At 42.0% G+C, this 20,439-nt stretch overlaps 1 protein-coding gene across 7 annotated transcripts in view; it reads left to right on the top strand.

The window, feature by feature from the left end:
• ARID5B (AT-rich interaction domain 5B) overlaps window positions 1–20,439 on the top strand; it is a 125,512-nt gene that overhangs the window by 96,854 nt on the left and 8,219 nt on the right. For all 7 annotated transcript variants that reach the window (XM_052799240.1, XM_052799239.1, XM_052799242.1 and 4 more), the window contains 2 exons: window positions 5,604–5,701; window positions 18,625–18,823. In XM_052799240.1, coding sequence (XP_052655200.1) covers window positions 5,604–5,701; window positions 18,625–18,823 — 297 coding nt within the window. The remainder of the gene's footprint in view (window positions 1–5,603; window positions 5,702–18,624; window positions 18,824–20,439) is intronic.

Raw genomic sequence — 20,439 nt, 5'->3', positions numbered from 1 at the left:
CTGAATGTTAAACCAGTAGCTGTTGCAATACTTTGACCTGTGCACACCCTGGTTTTTATTATTTTATGGCCAGTTGATATTCATTGAGTTCTCCAAACTGCATTTGTCTGTATATATTTTATCATGGCAAGCATTGCTGAGAAGCTTTTGTGTTTGATTCGTGTTTCATTTTTCAGCAAGGCAGTGGATGACTGGGGTGACATGGACCTCAGTATCAGTTCCAGAATTTTAGGCATGTCTGCTTAGATGTAGAAATTTTGAGTGAGTGCTGTAATTCAATAACAACCAGAATCCATGACTCACTCACACAGTGGCAATATCTACTGATGATGAGAAGCCATGTGCAGAGGAAAGGCTTTCTCAAACCTACCCTATTAATACACATTTATCTATATGGACCCTTCCATCTGACTTGGACCAGTCATTTGTCCATTAGAAGGGCTTCGTCATCTTTGCCTTGTTTTAAAGTTTCACAGGTTTCTGGTTTGTGCATTGAGATAGAAATGGGTCTTTTCTCTTGGAAATGTTGTAAAGAAAGGAATATTTGAAAGTAGATATTTGGCTTCAGCATGTGACAGCCATTTATGCACAAGAAATAAATAAAAGATTGGTTAAAATCATATATGGGAACTTAGAGTGGTCAGATGATGAGTATTTTATTAGGAAGTGTAGAAACCTTCCCAGTTAAAGCAGTTGCAAACTTTGCATCCTTGTGTTTGGCAGAACAATGATAGTCAGCCCATTTTAAATTTCATCCCCTGCCCTGTCCACCTTGTCCATGTATAGATGCTTCAATGGGGTTTTAAAAACGTCTTTGAGAAACAAGCAGAGATTATGTGCGGTGTTTTCCAGCTTCTGCCCAGATTCACAGAACAGTGCAAGACCTCTTGAGTCCAGTCCTGTTGGTTAAAAATCTAAAAGTGAATGAAAACAGCCAGGGATGGATATGAGATGCCAGGAACAACTTTCTTAGCCATCTGTCTGACTTTCCTTTATTGTCATGTGTCAGGGACTGGAATGGATCCAGTGAGGCTTGACAGAGAGTATTACCTGTACATATGGGCTATACATACAGGCTATCTTGTAGTGTTAACTCATGATTGTGTGTCATATTTAAGGGCTCTCCAGTTAGAGTACTCATGAGGGTCATTTCTCATCTGTCCATTATCTGATTACTAATTCTTAGTTAGTTGTCATCTATAACTGTGTAATACCATACTCCCGTGTACTTCTTATTGGACATAATACAGGCTTAATAAAAATAGCAACCTGTAGAAATTGGCTTAAGTCCTTAACAGATGAAGCTGTCTCTTTGGAATGGGTGGGATTATGTTTCTCTTAAACAAAGGTACATGAAATGATCATCTTTGTTACTAATAATAGGAAAGTGCATTGGAAAGCACTCTCGATAGCAGACCTTCACAGTATGAATGATTTTAAATGTCCCCAAATCCCTGGATGAAATACAAAACAATGTCATATTCTAGGGGGCTCAGCTGCAGTGGCATTTAACAGCCTTTGCCTGGAATTTTCTCAGTCACCCTAAGTCAAATGAATAAAAGGGTACTTTTATATACTGCAGATGTTCATAGATGGGAAACTTCCTGGACTTACCTAAAGAGTTGTCCTTGGCAAGTCATGAAGTGGCATTTTTCCTTTTAAGCCAACACAAAAGGAGTGCCTTGGCATGTTTGCAGAAGGCTGTGGTGCTGAATGGACTCTGCCTGGAGATGTCTTAGAAAGATAAAGGATAAAAAGAAAATTAGGTGGAGCTTAACCTTTGGTTCATAGCAGCTTAAATTTTGCCGAAGGTTGGTGGGATCCCATTTAGCTGCTGCCTCCTGGAAGCAACAATAAAGTGCTTTAGTTTTTAAAAATTAATGATTGACATGTACAGCAGTCCTGCGCCTGGGCAGGCCCGAAGAAGCTGATGTATCAGTGGAATGCAAAGCTACCTGGGTTTGTTTCATACAGAGCTAATACCCAGAGCTCTGTTTTGAAGAACATTGTGAACATCACATACCATGACCAGAAAATCCCCCATTGGATTTGCAGCAGGAAATAAGCAAGAACCCTTTTCATGGGATTGCAGTACAGAAAACCTTAAGATTTCTCAAAGCAGAAGACATCATTAAAAGCATGTATATAAACAGTCCTCTACTTTAATAGATAAGATCATTACTTTTATTTGGTTGTTCTTGAGTACCAGTCACTGCCTAATACTGTGCTTATAGGAACAAGATCAGATATGCTCTTAGGTCCCTGGGCAGACCAGTCTCTTGCTTAACTCCAAATTCTACTGATTGGGAAAGATGTCACAGAGGTTTTCAAAGCTCCTGGCTTCCAATGGGCCTAGCTCTAGGATTGTGAAGCTGTAGGTTTGAGCCAATTGTGGGAGGGGTCTGCAAACAAGAAGACTACTTTAAAGCCAGCGTTGGAATGGGAAGCTGTCAGAAATGAGACTGGCCTGTGCAATTGCCTTGATTAATGGGTGAGCCTGGAGCATCCTGACTTTTAGAAATGTGGCAGGCACTGGGAGGGATGTATATACTGGTAGGAGTAGGGGAAAAAAAATTGGAGAACTAAAGCAGCAAAGGTTCTTTGCTCAGGACATTTGTTAAAGCTTTTGCAGGGTCTTAGTTGTCTTATGTCACTATAGCTCCATGCCCTTAAAAAAAAACCAACACTTGCTCCTGAGTGTTTATGGGAAATTCCCTGCCCAGGCAGCTAAAATATTTTACCATTTTCATACCTTTTGTTATCTGCCTTTCTGTTCCTCACATGCCCCGGTCATGAATATGTTACTAACCAGGAGCACGTATGAGCCCTTTCAAAGTTAAAACCACTGTGTAAAAGCAGCCAAGGCAGGCATTTTTGGTAGGAACAGCAACCATAAGCAAAGCATTGCCAAGCACTGCCCTTTCCTGGCTCCTCAGGAAGTTCCTAGTCACTGAGGTGGCTGAGAGGGACTCATATGAGAAAAGAAAGCAGATCTCGATTTGGATGTGGCCAGCGTGAGCATCCTGCTAGTGCTGCCCTGCGTGACAACTGTGAAGTCTCCACAGTGCAGTATTTTGTTCAGATTGTTTAAGAATGTAATTTATCAGTTACTTTAGTCCTTTGAAGTTTATTAAGCATAAAACCTAAACTTTCCAGAGCAGGGGAAAACTCAACCCCAGGCTTTGCTAGAATAACAATCGTTTCAGGGAATGTAAAATTTAAACTTAGCTCTGTATGTGGGAGGGCACAGCTCTGCTAATTGCCAAGGAGTTCTGGTCCATTGCAGAGGCAGAATTGGATAAAGCTGGGCAAATGTATGTGTAAATGCTGCTAGTCTAAGCAGCATAGAGGAAAGAGACACCAAAAATGATCCAGGGATTTCAAAGGGATTCACTTTTCCCCTTAAAGTTGGTTGTGTTTACTGATGTTCCAGCTTGAGTATCGACTCTTGAGTCAGCTCATAGTTAATGAGACTTGGGCTCCAAGGTTAACATTTTCCTTTTGGAAATGGAGACCATGCTTCTTAGTCACATCAGGATGTCTAAAAAGGGGAATTGCAGTAGTCCTCTTGCTAACTAATCCTTTGCTTTTGTTTATAGCTTCTGCACAGCATCACTGTACTTAGCCAAAGCATCAGGTCCTGGCCCACAGCCTGGCAAGCCAGCCAGGTTGTGCTTGCCAGAGGGCCAGAGCACAGACCCCAGATTGGCTTTGTGCATCTTTGTTCCCCTAGTCAGTGAGGCTGCCAGAGATTTGATTTACTATAAAGCCACTTACAGCAGTCCTCAGGGGATCTGTGATTTTGGGGAGCTACCAGAAGGCAAGGGCTGTCTGGCCATGCCTCTGTCCTTTGCCTGTCCCGAGGACCAGTGGAATAGGTGTGGGAGGCAGGACCAGCGGTAGCTTCCCATCCAGGCATTCCTCCACAGCAGGGTACGTGGTCCAATTCTTTTTTGACCTTTCAGGTTGCAGAAGGAGCATCTGTTCATATTCTCAGGAGGTGATGTTCTTTATGGCTCATTAGGACTCCAGTTCTTCAAGCCCTTTAGTAATAATAATGGGTAGAAGTGTGGGTAGCCTGGGGAAGAGACAGCATAAGAACTTAAACAAAATAGACTTAAAAAGAACCTTATCCTCAGATGAGTGTTTGATTTGTATTTAATTAATCCGTTTGTGCAGAATTTATCCTTGAATTGCAGTTTCTCTCTTGTGCCTGTGGTCCTTGGGTTGGTTACAGAAGACAGAAGATAAAATTACTGAATGCAGTCAGTCCATTTTGCTTTAAATAAGGTTTACAATAAAATACTCCTTTTTTTTTTTTTTCAAGTATCTATAGGTGCAAACTATGTACAGGTGCTAATAGTGAGTTGGAGATAGTGGTGTTTTCTAAGGAGAACTGTACAAACAATAAACTTGAAGAAATTGCAACATTATCAGATGATAAGTCTGCAGCCATGCTTTTGGCTTTGGAGAGTAATTTCTTTCTTTGGAGAATAAACTTCCTTTTATATTGAGCAAAAAAGAAACACCTCTTACCCTGTAATATTTAATGACGGTAGCTATCTCCTCTTGTTTAGATTAAAATTACAGGCCTCAGATTGCAAATTGTAATATTTGTTTTGTTCTGATTGCTGCCTTTAGCTCCTCAGTAAACACCATTGACTGCTCTGTGGGTAACTCCAAAGAAGCCTCTGGGGCTGAATATATTAAAATCCACAGCATTCCACAGAAAATGACAAAATTCTCCCCAAATTGCCGCACAATTTTCCACTGGCCTTCTTTATGAGCTGCAGGCAAAAGAGGGTGATCTGTTGTGCTTGTCCTATTCCTGTTTTTCTTCCTGTTTTAAATATAGTGGAATATATAAAATAATGAAGTGGTATTCAGAAACAATTCTTTTGCCAGGTCTTCCATCTGTTATTCTGTATAATCCTAATTTCTGTACAAAAAAACAGAACCATGGTATGCAACTCAATATGTTACAAGATGTTTATTTTCATCAGCGTGGTCCAATAAAGTACATAGCTCAAATATTAACATTGGAGTATGTTAAGATTTCATTACTGTTTGATCTATATATTTTACTGACATAAATGGATAAAAATAAACAGCTTGTAACATATAGAGTTACAGACTATGCTTTTGTGGATTTACAGAATTCTGTGGTGGATTTGGGTTTTGCAGCAGATTTATCTTCTCTAATGCAGTTAAAATAACTATGTAATCATTATTTGTGCTGAGTATGGTTTGAGCTTCATTTTCATAATTTACCGTGGGATTTGTCTGCATAACTTCTGATGGTTAATGACCCTATATTGATTGAGATTCTCTTCTGTGAGGCCATGTTGCTTGTGACTTGATAATGAATCAGTCAGATTGCTTCATTTTAGAGAGAAAGAAAATAGACATAGTGTTAACTTACCCAAAAAAAAAAAAAAAAGACACCCAAAGCTCTGTGCACTCTATATATTCTGTAGGGGTTTTTATACTGCTTGTAGTATATGCTGTTCTGAAAGTGTCACACATGCATTTGTTGTTGTGAACTCAAATGCTGTAGAATCTGTAAAGATGCAAGATTAAATTTTCCATTGCCATTTTTACAGATAACAGCCCGTCGACAATGGAAACATATTTATGATGAATTAGGTGGTAACCCTGGAAGCACAAGTGCTGCTACATGTACTCGCAGGCATTATGAAAGGTAAGATAACAAATCTGAAATGCTTGTTTAATAATGAAAAAATTAATTTGGAGAGCCTTCAAAGTGTTTTATAAAGAATTAGAGAAAGAGAGAGAGAGAGAGAGGCTTCTTAAAGATATAGTAAATATTCCCCCAACGGTTTAGTCAGATAATCCATTGTAATTTAAACCAGAATGTATGTCTCCAGTGACTAAATAAATAAAACAAGCATCTTATTTCTCTTTGGTACATATCTTAATTTTTACAACAGCTTTCCAGTTAAAGAAGCTGAAAAATTGAGCAAAACATACTCAAGGAAAAATAAGAAATGACAGCTAATTGATGCAAACACTTGTCTTCTGTCGTTTTTTAGGAATACCAATTAAGCAAATTGTGGTTGTGATCAAAATAATGGGGTGGCCCACAAGGCAGGGTGCTGTTAATGTTGTAGGTCATGCAGAGCATTGCATTCCTCTTCTTCATTGCATTCCTTCCCTCCTCCCTGCCTGCAAGCTGCTGCCAAACACTCTTTCTCTGCAGCCATTGTTGCTGGTCAGAACTGTTGATTTCTTATTCTTCCCATGTAGATAATAACTTCCAGGGCTTGTGAAGCCAGCACGCATTAAATAAAATACTGGAGCTGGAGTGTTTTTTTGGTTTGGTATGGGTTTTAGAAACAACTCTCTTTTTTTTTCTTTTTTTTCTTTTTTCTTTCCTTAGACAATCAAATGTTAATAAAAGCTCTGCAGTTTCAGGCTCAAATAAGGAAAGTCCAGTCACTCGTTCCTGGGCATAAACAAGTTCCTTTGCTGGGATCAGGAGGAGATTGTGCTTGGCTGTTCACAAGGCAGCACAGCAGAGCTGTGCTCAGTGGGCAGTTTTTCACCTTCTTTTAGTGCCTTATGTGTTGGCCACTCCAAGGGAGAGGCTGCCCTCCTCATGGAGGGGGAGGTCAATCACCCTCATTTACAGGAGATATCTCCAATGTAAGGACTTGGGTGCACAAAGAAGTTGCATGTAATGCCACTATAAACGTTACAGTTAGAAGCTTTCTGGAGATAGAGCCAAGCAGCAGAGCAAATTGAGTGAGTTGCTGTGCATGTCAGATGGGGCTTTTCCCTGTGTCCTGGTTTCAGCTGGGGTAGAGTTGATTGTCTTCCTAGTAGCTGGTATGGTGCTATGTTCTGAGTTCAGTATGAGAAGAGTGTTGATAACACTGATGTTTTCAGTTGTTGCTAAGTAATGTTTAGTCTCAAGTCAAGGATTTTTCAGCTTCTGATGCCCAGCCAGCAGGAAAGCTGGAGGGGCACAAGAAGTTGGCACAGGACACAGCCAGGGCAGCTGACCCAAAGTGGCCAACAGGGTATTCCATACCATGTGACGTCACATCTAGTATATAAACTGGGGGGAGTGGGGGCGGGGGGAATCGCCGCTTGGGGACTAACTGGGTGTCGATCAGCGGGTGGTGAGCAGTTGCACTGCGCATCATTTGTACATTCCAATCCTTTTATTATTACTGTTGTCATTTTATTAGAGTTATCATTATTAGCTTCTTCTTTTCTCTTCTTTTAAACCGTTCTTATCTCAACCCATGAGTTTTGCTTCTTTTCCCGATTTTCTCCCCCATCCCACTGGGGGTGGGGGGGGAGTGAGTGAGCAGCTGCGTGGTGCTTAGTTGCTCCTGGGATTAAACTACCACACCCTGCCTTTGCATTGTGGACAAATGTTATAGATTGTTTTAATAGACTCATCAGATTGTGGGTATTCAGCTCTTCCACTCCATCATTACAGCCCCGAGAGTCTCAGGGCTTCCTCTTGCACCCAAGCCAGCTGATGGGTTTCACACTGGCAGTCTGGATCTTCCCTTGCCAGATGGGCTTTGTAGGATGTTGTTTATTTGACAGAGGAGACCCAGGCACACGTAAGAGTTAGGTCTCTGTGGGTTTAGGTCACGCAGGGAGCAAGAGAGCGCATCTGTTGTAGTTGTGGAAAAATAAATGAGCCATTCACAAATACTCCATGAACCCCTGTCTCTCTCTTCTGCTTTCATGCTAGTGGTTTTTTTTTTTTTACGTGCAAAACCCTTGAATTGCACTCCTGTTCAATGCATAGAGACTCGTCTGTGTGACTTTACTCAGGGGTATGCTACAAAGTGCCACAAAGCCCATTGTGCTCACTAGAAAACCTGAGCAGACTCATGATGCCTTCAAGATTGAAAAGCCTTTCCAGGCTACCCAAAAGCACTTCTGCTTGCCTTGAGCCAGTCTGAGGAAAGACTCTTTTAGTTTATGGTTAGATTGGTCTTAGCGCACTAAAGAGCTCAAAACTGAGTTCTTGGATGCCAGTCTGTTGTGTAGTTCTGGGTTAGGTCTGCTATGAGGCAGCACGTATTTTCCAGGTCTCTAGCAGGCTGTCAAAAGACAGCATTTGGAGAAGAAGTCTTGTAGGATTTTTAGGTTAGCCCTGAGGTTGCCTAAAATACGTTTTACCCAATCTGGTCTGAAAAACCAAAACACGTACACAAAAAACCTCAGTGACTGGTTCAATCTCTAGATTTCTAGTGTTAGACACTTTTTTTTCTACCACAGGAAAGCTGTATTAAGCCTCAGACTTGGAAAAAAGTAAATGAAATTGTCATGGTTTGTTTCAGCTGGTAATTCTAACTACAGCACCTGTAAATGTAATGCTCATTTATAGCCAAAGTGCTCAGATGACATTTAATCTAAAACTAGAACTGCAGTGCAGGAATACACATTCGTGATTCAGGACACACATACATTTTCTAACTTGAAGGTGAGCTGTAAAGCTAAACTGGAAATTGAATTTAGCTGGCAAGTAAATGCTGAATAAACCTCATGATTTTTCCTTTCTGAATCCCACGGGCCTTTTCTTGCTTACTGGAGGCAGAACAGGCAGTTCCCTGACTTCACTGATCCTGCTGCTGTTTGCCTTAGCCTTGCCATTCATCTCTACAACTAGATCTCAAGGGCATCCATGTTGTGTTAACTAGCTTTCTTCCAAGATGACAGAGAAACTACTAGCTGTTTACACTGGCTTTAACATATCGAGGCTGCTTAGGTGGCAGTGACCTTCCAGTGACATCATTAGGATGCTGAGGAGTGGAATGGCACATATGTCCCATTCAGGTACTGCATCCCACCTTCCTGCCCTTGCCAAGTTCCCCTCTGCAAGGTGGAGTTTCACACACAACTTCAAAGAGAGGGGGAAAAAAAAAAGACATGGAGAAGGCAGAATTGCCTCTCTGTCTAGCAAATCCCATGAAGAAATGTTGCTTTTCTCAAAAGGTGCTTATAACCTTTAAAAAGCCAGCATGTTGCTGCAGACCCATGGTACCAAGGATGGCAAAAGCTGAAATAAAGCCAGATTTAAAGGCTGTGGGGAATGCTTTGCTTCCCTCTCCACACCACCCTGTTTGGATCAGGGTTTGTCATGGTTGCTGCTGCAGTGCTATAAGTAGGCAGAGTGCTTCGGTCGGTGCGGTGTTTGCTTTGTTTCCCTGGTAAAAGGGAAAGAAAGATTTTGTGTGCATTATCAACTGATTCATTTTTCATGTAGTACGGTCTGTGTTTCCAGTAACTGGTTTCATTTTAAAACAAGGCGAGGCTGCCAGTGTTTCAGTAAGTGTTATTTGTATATTAGTTAGACAACTTTTGTTTTATTAATGAGTATAATAATGAAAGTGCAGGTTGCTGAGTAGAAGCAATGGGTGTTTTTATTTAAAGCATAGCAGGCATCGTATAATGCCAATGAATGCGTTATTGTCACTGTAGGCATGGCTGGTCTGAACCTGCCTCTGATTGGGTTATTCCAAATAGGCCCAAGCAGTTCATAAAAATGTCTTTGTCAGCCTAGTTTTCCTTCCAAACCTATTCATCTCTGTCAGTTTTTAATATTAGTACCAGGCTCTTGGCTATAGTCCATTAGTACTGTACTTAATTGCTCATGTTACAGATGATTACCAATATAAAAAGCATTAGTGTTTTCCCATCGTGGGGCTGTTGCTCTGTGCACGACTCGGACTGTACAGAGCTTATGAGTTGTTGTTGTTTTGGTCATTACTTTCTTCATTTGTGCTCCTTTAATGCACTTACCTTGCATGATCACAGAAAGCTAGAGGCATGTGTGGTTGGTATTCGCTGATTCAGCCTGAATCTTTCCTGTGACACTCTTGCAGCCCTTGTCAGTACCCTACATCTCTCTCTTATCAAGAAACCCTCAGAAACGGCTACTTTTCTGCGAAACACTCTTCTCCATGCTGCGTTCCCCTAATAATGCAGATGTGGTTTTCACATGCTGGGTTTGAGGTTTCTTTCGCTTTTACACAGAACACATCATCGGCAGCTTTAATTTTCCAGCATGAGCGATAGGCTGTGTTTCTGCAGTGCTGATGACGTTTTTGTTAGGGATTTTTCATAAATATTACACCACCACTACCCCCAAAAAAAAACCCCAAACCAAAAAACCCAACCTGCTATTTTGCAAGGTATGTAAAGTTCACAATAAAATGCATTTAACAAAACAAAAATATGAGCAATTGCCTGTTGGGGCATTTTTCTGCCTCCAAGTCTGGCTGTGATTCATCTTGGTTTCCTCCAAAGCAAGCTTTGTGCACGAGCTATGCACAAACACGCACGGGCCGGGGAATCGTGGTGTGCAACAGCATGCAGTAACACTCCTCAGCTGCATTGGTGGACAGACATGTTGGTGTTCGAAGGTGTCGTGGCAGGCAGCTGGACGGTCCCATACTGCAGTAGCCCTCCTGGCCTCTTCGGGTGCTGCAGGGAGCCTGGTTCCCTTGGGGTCTCCAGCAGGGATGGACCCAGAGCATCCCACAGGCCATGTCCTGGTCTTCAGCAGTGTGTCTGATATCCTGGCCCTTGCGCGTCACTAGCACCTTGAAAACCAGACTGTCCAGGTCAAACCCAGCTGGAGAGGGGTTTATTAGGCTTCATGCTCTCATCAAATTCGGGCGGCTGAGTGGGAGAGTGTTCTGCAGAGCCACGACCACCTGGGACTTGATGAGGAGCAGATAGGTGAGATGGGTCCCCAGAGTGGGTCGTCGTCCTTCACAGTCTGGCAGGGTGACTGTGTCCGCACTTTGGACACAGACCTGCAGACGGTTTTGTTGTGGCTGTGAGTGTGGCCCCTGGGCACTTACGGAGCACCCTGCACATCTGTCCCTTACCAGGGGACTGAACCCCAGGAAATAGAGTGTCTTGTACAGTTCAGAGCCCATTCTGCCATTTTTCTGTCTAAATCGCTGACCTAAATATTATATATTATCAGAAACACAAGGCGGGTCAAAGTAAGTCCCTTACATAGTTTCCCTTTAACAGCCGTAAAGTCTCTCTACCCTAAGGATATTGTGCAGTAATTCAATATGCAAGAGAGCCTCGCATTCCATGCAAATGCTGTTTGGTTTTGTTAAAGCATTTGGATAACTTTGGTAGTGTGTAAGCATTTCAGTGGAGTTTTGTAGGAAATAGCAGCCAATCTTTTAGAGGGAACAAAAAATAGGAGGCTGGTATAGCATCTACATGAAAATGCTTATGGTTATCTTTTAATACACATTGTAATTAATGGAAGGTTTTGATTTACACTGTTAAGTGTGAAAACATCCTCAGGCAAAAATTAATCAAATGTTATGTCATGCTGTAAACTACAGCTAGCTCTTTCTTTGACCCAAAAATCTTGCCAAGCAGCAGTTTTTTCTTGTTGTACTAACTTGGTTGGTTTATTTTTGTCTTCACCCCACTTTCCTGCCCCCCTCCCACTTCAGCTAGTACCAGACTCCCGGAAAACTTCGCAAGTTGCAAATTGTCTCAATAGTTTTCCATCAAACACGAATTTAAGCCTGAAGATAGATGAGGTGTCTCACTTCTCTCTTTCTTTTCCTGGGTTTTTGGTTTGGTTTTTTTTCTTTTTGATAAATAACAAGAGGTTTCTACTTATGATTTTCTGCCCTGAGGGCTTTATCATTAAGATTAAATAACTGTACTCTCCAGCATACCACTGAACAAACATCTTTTCAATTATGTGAGTAACAGATGCTTTAACAAAGGAACTATTGAAAATTCAGAAAGCTTCCCCCCCTCCCCAAAATTTAAAAAGTATCAGATGACAGAGGAATGTAATTGTTTACCATTAAAACAGATCCTTAGCTGTCCATTCAAAACATCTGAGAACACACAGCTTTTTCAGAATTTCTGGGGTTTCAGCCTCGGAGACTTACAGGCCAGCACTAGAGTCAGCGGGAGTCCCTGGGTGCAAGAGTGCTGGACAGTTGATCACTGCCTTCCAGTGTGTGGAAACAGATGATCTCTCTCCTCGCAGGGAATTGTTTTCCCAGCCACATCCTTCTTTCCACCCAGGAGTTTTCCCAGCAGAATTGGGGGATGCCGTGTGGTAGCCAGTGCTCCCGGGTGTGTTGTCACCCAAGCAGAGGGGAACTTGCCACGCATGCCCGCTGTACACATGTGCATCGAAGCTTACCAGGCGCTGAGGTTGTGCAGTGTGTCCAATGCTCTTGAGGTCCTGGCACTCCTAGCAGCTGAGCTGAGTGCTCGTGGTTGGTCAACATCAGGTAAAGTGTGCCTTGCATGGTAACCTCATTTCTTGACATCCAGGAGCAGGGACAGGCACTACACAAGGGGACAAGTCCCTTTTCCTTGCTGGGAGCTGAGCTGCCCCAGGAGAGTGCTGCACGATAGGAGATGTGCCATTCTCCTTTGCAGGAGCAGCACCAGGGATGGCAAGTAAGATCTTTCCCTTCAGATTCTCCAGGTCTGCTGGGAATCTCCACTTTGTACTTTACTGCAGGACTTTACTAACATGGCAGGACTTGCCCCTAGTTTGTTCAACTTCGTGCAATGGAGATGGGACTGAAATCTCCTGGGGAGGGTCAGCAGGATTTTGGAGTCCCTCCAGGAGACCTGCACCCCACAGGCAGTGCAAAATGGCATCTGTAAGCTTGTCCTGAGCATAGGGACCAAGCATTGCAGGGTCTATATGGACCTGCGGAATAAAATGCATGTCTGCCTTTAGATGCAGAAACGGTGACTGTGGCCAAAACAGAGGCTTGTAGCAGTTTTGGTAGAGTGACCTGGGGAAGCTGCTCTGTCCCATCACCTTTCCTTTGAATCTTTCCCAATCTGTACCAAAGGCAAAAGAGTGGGGTTGTTCATCTCCCCCTGCTGAGCCATAGGATCAGGAGTGCCTGAGCTTCCCTCACCTGGCTGTGCAGCTAAATCAACAGCTGTTTGTAATGTCACTAATTTCCAGTTTACTTAAAAAAAAGTGTCTTTGAATTCTCTTACAGCAGCGCAGTTCCCACCTTTCAGCAGTGAGCCATTCTCATTACCCACCAGCACTCCCAGTGGGCTGTGAGGAAAGTTGTTGACGAAAGGATGAAAGAGCCATTTCTTTAAGGAAGGAAAGTTCTTTGGGAAGAAAATTGAACTCAAGCATATTTTGTCTTTGCTGATAAAATACATGCCAGTTTTGTACTTCAGACAAATGCAAATAAACCTATTGCTATTGTGTTCTGCACAAAAGGACGTGAGGCTTGCTTTCATAACCCCTGGATTGTACAATGTGGTCCGGGGAAATCAGGCTTGAGGAACACACTGCTTGATTTCCTCCATGTATTTTATATTCCCATTTTGGAAAACAAGCTGAGACCTTAGAGTTTGGGTTATTCCTCTCCTCTCTTCTCTGCTGGGAATTTGTCACTGGTGCCCAGGAGAGCTGCCTCCTGCTCCTGGCCATCCCCACCAGCTGATTGCTGTTGAAGGTGGCTTGTTTCCCGTGCTTACACTGCAAGTAATGCTGCAAGATTTATCCCTTTTGAAGACCATCAGGGTAAAAAAGACCAGACTTCTCTTGGGATCAGAGCTCAGGCATTCCTGCTGGTCCCTTGAAACAACTGAATGTTTTGCCACTGAGTTTCTAGGGAACAGAGTCAGTTTCTCTCACTGAGGTTATCAAGAGGGGCTCCTTAGCATTACAGGGCCTGTCGCTGGAGCTGCCCCGAGCCGCCCCGGCTCAGCAGCCGCTCATCCCAGCCCTGCACTCAGACCATTTGGCTTCAGGGCATGCAAGTGGCTCTGCCCAGCTGCTGTGAGGACCTACTAACCAGATGGTTGCCCTATTGAAGCAGGTGGACTGGCCGTTTATTCCCCAGCTCCAGCAGTGCCTTCAGAGGAAGGAGCAACAGCCACCGTGGCATAATGTGCCCAAGAGGGAAGTGTTTTCCAAACTCCTACCAATAAAGAGATTTATTGTCTGTCCCTTTTCACTGTTTTTGAAACTCTAAGAGCTTAATGTTCTCATGATTTACATTAGCATCTAATTGTTGCATAATCTTACTAATCCCTTGGCCCCAAGATATCCAATGTCAGTGAGTTCCCCAGGTTAACCGGTTGCTATCTTCGTTTGGTGGAGCAGCTTTAAATCTTTCTTCATTCCTGTTGCAATCAACCTGCTTAACCTTCTGGCCAAGCATGGGAATGGGGCAGCATCTCCCAAGGAATGGGCTTCAGTATTTTAAGTCCTTCCAAGGTTATTCTTGTGGCTGAGAGGCTCCATTGCGTGCTGTTTCGTGTTGGGCTTGGAGCCCTTGAGAAAGCAAGATCGTGTCAGTGGGAGACATGCTGGAATATTTTATTCTGCCAGAAAGAAAACAAAAATAAACACTGAAACAAGCGATATAAAAAATATTGTAGGGGTTGTGCTGAACTGTCTCCTTCCCTCAGTCACCCTGTGTGTCCTGGGCATATGGTTCTTCCCCAGCCTGAGAGCCCCATTATATCCATACACAGTGGGGAGAATTAGAGAGGAAACTGGCAGCCTTAACATTTAATTTCCTTCCTCTTTCTGGGCTGGTCAGATCCTTTGCATTATTGTAACTACTTTTTTTATCATGTCTATAAATAGATGTTCTCTCATGTGTCCCGTGAAGCAGAGTCAGGCCAAAAAAGTCATTCAGTCTCCATAATCAATACATGAAAATGTAGTGGTTACTGGATCAGATAAGATCTTGTATTGTTAGTTCTGTAGCTGGGAAAAAAATGTTGACTAATAAAGATTAAGGGCTTTTTCTTCTTTTTATGAAATGCTAATGATGAAGACATGTTTGATATACTGTGAAATACATTTCTCTAATGTGAAGTTTCTGCTTTTTGTTGGGAAAGAGATTCAGTCCCTGGAGGATTTTAGAATTTGTAAATATAAAATTATCTGCTTCAGTGTTTTTTAAAAAAAGGTTGGCAGAAAGCCAGATTACTTACATTACTGTAATAGATTTGCTGACCTCTGACATCTGCTGCAGAGAAGTACATTGAATTTTTCATAATATCAGATGATGCAGATCTAAAAAGTCAGTACACTCTGCACCATTATTTAATTCAGGACTTAGTAAAGCAAAATCTTTTTCTGAGTAGCAGTTTATACGTGATTAAACTTAATATTGCTGATTGTAATAAATCAGGATTAGTATAGTACTGATTTGTTAATCTAACTTGTATTGATTTTAAGTTGTCTTTATTTAAAAAAAAAAAAAAAAGACTGGCTTTTCACAGTGACTGAATTTAATAAGAAGCCCTGTGATAGCAAAGGCTCCCCTACTGTTTCTGCTCTTGGCTGGAAAATGTTATTCTTGTATTATTCCAGGAAAAAAAAAACCTCATGCTGCTAAAAATCTGCTGCCTGTGGAAAGATTTTTTAATACACTAGTGCTTACATATTCTATTTATGTTAATTGACTTATAAATAATACATTTTATTAATCTTAATATTGGAATCTTGATCATGATAAAGACCCTTTTATTTGGTCTCCTCGCAGGTTTTACAAGTAAATATTCTTTAGACCACAACATATTCCCCCTCTTTTCCTTTTTTATGAATACTTTGATACTTCCCCCCCGCCGTGAAATACAGCCACAGTTCAAAGAGACTGAAAACGTGGTTGTTTCCAAAGTGCGATACATTCAAGGTATCTGGCTCTGGGTTTTTGGACAATGTCTTTACCTCTCCTTGTGCAAAGATTGATTAAATCTTACCTGCGCTGCAAATATTTGACAAAAAAAAAAAAAAAATCTCGTGCTGGTTTCAGACATGTCACATTCTGCTAAACTATTTGGCTAACAGAAGATCGCATTCTTCCTGTGTTGGGCAATATTGACCTTAAATTGGCTAAGCCGTCTGCTTTCATGGCATGTGAGCCGGCTGCTTACATGTTCCGAGAGCTGTATTAGCTTTATTACTCCTGCGCTGTAAAAACTTCTAATAATCAAATGATAAGATCATATCCTGTGGGTAATTGTGTTGTACCATGACAGGATAACTGAAAAAACATTCAGTGAAGATTGCAACTGACGGAAATCTCCACGTGGAGCGGCAATTGTTGGTGTTGCTCCACTCGGTGCTGCTCCCCGGGGTCTCGCAGCCCGTGTTCCTGCCCGGCTCCTCTCCAGCTGCCCCCTGTGGCCCACAAAATCCACCTCAGCAGCGGCAGGGAACGGCAGCCTGCCGGCTCTCGTTTCGAATGAGGAGGGGAAAATCCTAGAACAAGCCATCCTTGTGTTTTGATTCAGTTTTACCTTAGTCATGCCGCCTCCCCGATACATGAAACATTTAATTCCAGATTTCCTGCCTCTGGCTCCGGGCCTTTGACCGGCTATGTGAAATGTATTTTTACTGCTGTCGGCCTGCCAACTGCTGAGCTCAGTGAAAAATAACTAAAATGAAAACCTTGTACTCCCACATGAATCCTTAAGATCAGAAAAGGAAATTTAAGCCACGGTTACTAATTAGCGCCAAAGCTAATGAGTTCTGGTGAGGTGCAGCAGGAGGAGGAGGAGTTTGCGTCCCACGTTACCCTACAAGGCTCGGTGGAGAGCACGCGAGTGGTGATTAATCGTGTCGGCCCGGGCCTTGCTCCCGTCCCAGCCATAGCCACGGGGTTAATCACGCGGCATCTTTCATGGAAAGGCCCGCTCGTGGGCCAGGAATGTCTCTGTCTCCTGTGGGGCACGGGATAGCATCTGAAATCTTTATGGATGGAATATGTAGATTTTTAATGGGCGACACATTCCCATGGAAACAAAACAAAGTCAAACACTCCCCTCACAGTGCTAACAATTATTGTAATAAAATGTGTTTTTATTAAAAGCGATTTTAAATATTTAACACATGGCAGAGCGGCCGCGATGTTGCCCTGTGTGAAACCCAACCTTGCCTCCAGTGAAGTCCAAAGCGCTTTGTGCAGTGCGGGGAGGAATTCGGTGTTTTTACCAATATTTGCGCTTTGCAAATGAAATGTAGCAGCCTCAAGTATGAACAAGATTATTTTTTTCTTATTCTGCTTAGTTATGCTTTTTATTATATAAACATTAACTGTAATATTACAGTGGGAAGCAGGTATTTGGCAACTACGTATTATTTTGCTAAGTTTGCATAGAGGGAGCAGTTTCCAGTTTTAGCAGCTGTAACATGTTTAAACTCAGTTTGTAATGGGATCTGAAGATGAATATTCCCTGTGGGCTCTGCTTAGCTTCATTACTGGAGCCCTGCCAAATTCAGGGCTAGAAAGTATTATTCACGCCTCTTTGCACATACCATGTCAGAGCATGCTCAGTTAATGAATTTTGTTTCTAATATAGCATAAATTAGGTTTATATTTTAACATAATTTATGTTGTATTTTATTAAAATGTAAAATATTATGATCACGAGCAATCTAATTTCTGCTCTCTTAAGCCCAAACTGTGTTTGAACATCTAAGTATGTAAATCAAAATTGCATGCTTAGAAACTGATTCTAGGATAACAAACGAATATCTGAACCAAAGAGGTTTCTGCCTTGGAGTCTCAGATTAAAGATAATTAAGGATTCCTGGTATTTGAACAGATTTATGTTGTTTATAAGCAAAGTACATTTTCTTCATAGTCAGCTCATCTTTTTTTTTTTTAACAAATTATGTTTGCTGTATTAAAGTTCATATTTTTAAAGTCTGAGTCTTGTATTAATCCCACAGTGAGTCATTAATCATACCAAATGCATTATAAAAACTTTAATCACTGAAGTTGAAACTGAGATTGTAATGCAATCCATCCCTTTTAATTATATCAGTTATTTTTCCTTTCAGATCAAGAATTGCAAAGAATTTGATGCTTTCAGGGGAGGCTATTTTTTGTTTGTGTTTCTTCCTTGCTTTTTTAAAGTGATTTCATGCACTTCGTGGAGGACAGTTCCACAGTGAAAAATTCCTTTGCTTTTTACTCTTTTCCTCTCTCCTCCTTCCGTAAAAAAGATTCAACTGGTGAAGGCAGGGAGCGTGGTGACTGTCACTGTGTGGGTGCATTGCAAGGGTGGCAGTGGGCTGGTGCTGATTGCAGCGTGCCGGGTGCTGTGCCCTTCGCTGTAGGTTTCATGCAGCCCTACCCTCTCGTCTTCTGCCGAGTTCCTGGCACTCACCCTTGCACTCGGAAACTGCCAGCCTGGAAATCGTGTAGCTGTTATCAAGTTAGCTGTGACTTTGTAGGTGTTTTCCTGGGGTTTGCTGCATGCTTTTAAGGGTAGGGAGGGAAAATAAAAATAAAAGGTGGATTTTTTCTTTTTTTAAATCAGTCCAAAACATAGTGGCTCACATCCTCATCTGGTACAAATTGGTGGAGCCACACAAACCACTGCAGTGTTACTGACAACCGATCCACACCAACTCTAACTCCACTGAATTTATGCCACATGATAATCTTGCCAAATAAATTGATTTATCATACTTGGATTTATAGATGTAGAGTTTACACTGTTGCTTTTATGGCATGGAAAAAATGGATTTATTAAGTACACTGCTCATAGTAGATACATTTTGTTCTTTGCTAGAATGGCAAAACCTGATCAATTATTTGTTCCTTAATCCCCTAGATTAATCCTGCCATATGAAAGATTTATTAAAGGAGAGGAAGATAAGCCACTGCCTCCAGTGAAACCTCGAAAACAGGATAACAGTTCCCAGGAGGGTGAAGCAAAAACAAAAGTGTCTGGAACAAAACGCATCAAAAATGAAAACCAAAAGAGCAAGAAGGAAAAAGATAATGCACAGAAACCCCAAGATGCATCTGAGGTTGGTTGCTTTCCTGCTTTTCAACTTTTCGATTGAAAATGTACAGCTTTAATCACGTGAAATCCAGTGACAAAATACATAATTTCAACTGGAGAATTTCAACCAGTTGGCCTTTGAGTTTGCTCGGCAATGGAAATTCAGTTGTTGTGGTACTGTCTGTGTTGGGGTTTTGCTGGGCTACAAACGGCAACTGGTTAGCTTTGTATTGCGTAGCAGTGATGGCAGAAGACCAAGCACTGGATGTAACAAGTACCATTTCTGCTCATTGTATTATACAGTGGTCACCACTAAAAGATCAGCAGCTGCCAAAAGGAAACCACACAACTACCACAGTTATTTCCTAATCTAAGTATAGGGTGTGGGAACTTCTAATACTGTTGATAATACTGTGGTAACTGTTGGACACAGCAGATTTTTATAATGGTAACCTCTGGATCAGCCCTTCTGTGCTCACAGATGTATGCACGTCTGTCAAAAAACATATCACTCCCCAGGATTTTTATCATGTTATACTAAATTTCTCTTTGGACTAAAAGGTCAGATTTTGAGGGACCCATCTTCCAAGCCCTAACTGAGACCAACTTCCCTCTCACTTGCCACAGACGGTTTTCAGCTGAGATAGGTTCCTATTCTGTCACCTGCTTCACATGGGCAGGCCCCAGTTTCTACATAGAGCCAGGTTACCTGCAGATATAGGACAGCCCTCATGGAAGAGATTTTATGTTTAAGCCTGAGGTAAGATAGATCAGTAGAATTCATATTTGTCTGCAAATAAGGGTAAATTTCACGTGTTGCTAAATGATATAAAAATCAATGGGGGTTTTGCTCCAGTGTTACTTAAGCACTTTCTTTTGCACATCCTGCCCACTTTCTCCTGTGCCCTGCTTGCACCCCATGTGAACAAGGCGGTGAAGCTCCTCACACACAACCCCTACACAAGATGTTGCTTTTCCTGTCTGCCAGATCACAACAGCCTTCAAGGCGTTGCAGTGAAAGTAAGTATTTAAAGAATGTAGAAACACATGACATGCCTGGCAGACCATGGCTGCTCCTTTGACTTCATTGCCGTCTGGCAGGTACATAAGTCCTGTTTCTAAACCAGTTTGGAAATTGGTATTGAGTCAGCTACCAACAATCATCCTCCTCATTGTTTAAAAGAAAACAGTGCAGGACCAGTAAACACGGATGCCTCTGAGACTTCGTGTACCTAGTTTTAAGAACAGAAAATTTTGATTTTCATGTCCCACTACCTCTTTAAGTTGTGCTTACAAGGACAATTTCATCTCCTGTCCAAACCGGAATTTGTGTTTTAAATTGCCTTGATCAACAGTACCTTTAATATCTAATGTAAGAGCACTCCACAGAGAGGGGAGGTTTTTTTGTTTTCTCTCACACTGTAATTTTAAAGCAGGGAACCCCGTTGGGGGAAGACCCCTCCACTTCTGATGAAAAATACGTAGAGAGGAGAGCGCACACAAACCTGCTTCAGTCACTGGAAGGTGGCAACACAAATTGCCCAAAGCAAGGAGATGTGAAGTGAAGGCTTGTGCTCCCTTCCCCTGTCATTCCTTCGTGCCTGGTTATTTATTGAAGGGTCTTGGATCAGCAAGATATGT

Source organism: Harpia harpyja, chromosome 10 (genome assembly GCF_026419915.1).
Source record: "Harpia harpyja isolate bHarHar1 chromosome 10, bHarHar1 primary haplotype, whole genome shotgun sequence".
NCBI lineage: Eukaryota > Metazoa > Chordata > Aves > Accipitriformes > Accipitridae > Harpia > Harpia harpyja.
The sequence above is the reverse complement of the archived record's forward strand: the minus strand, read 5'-3'. Positions and strand labels throughout refer to the sequence as shown.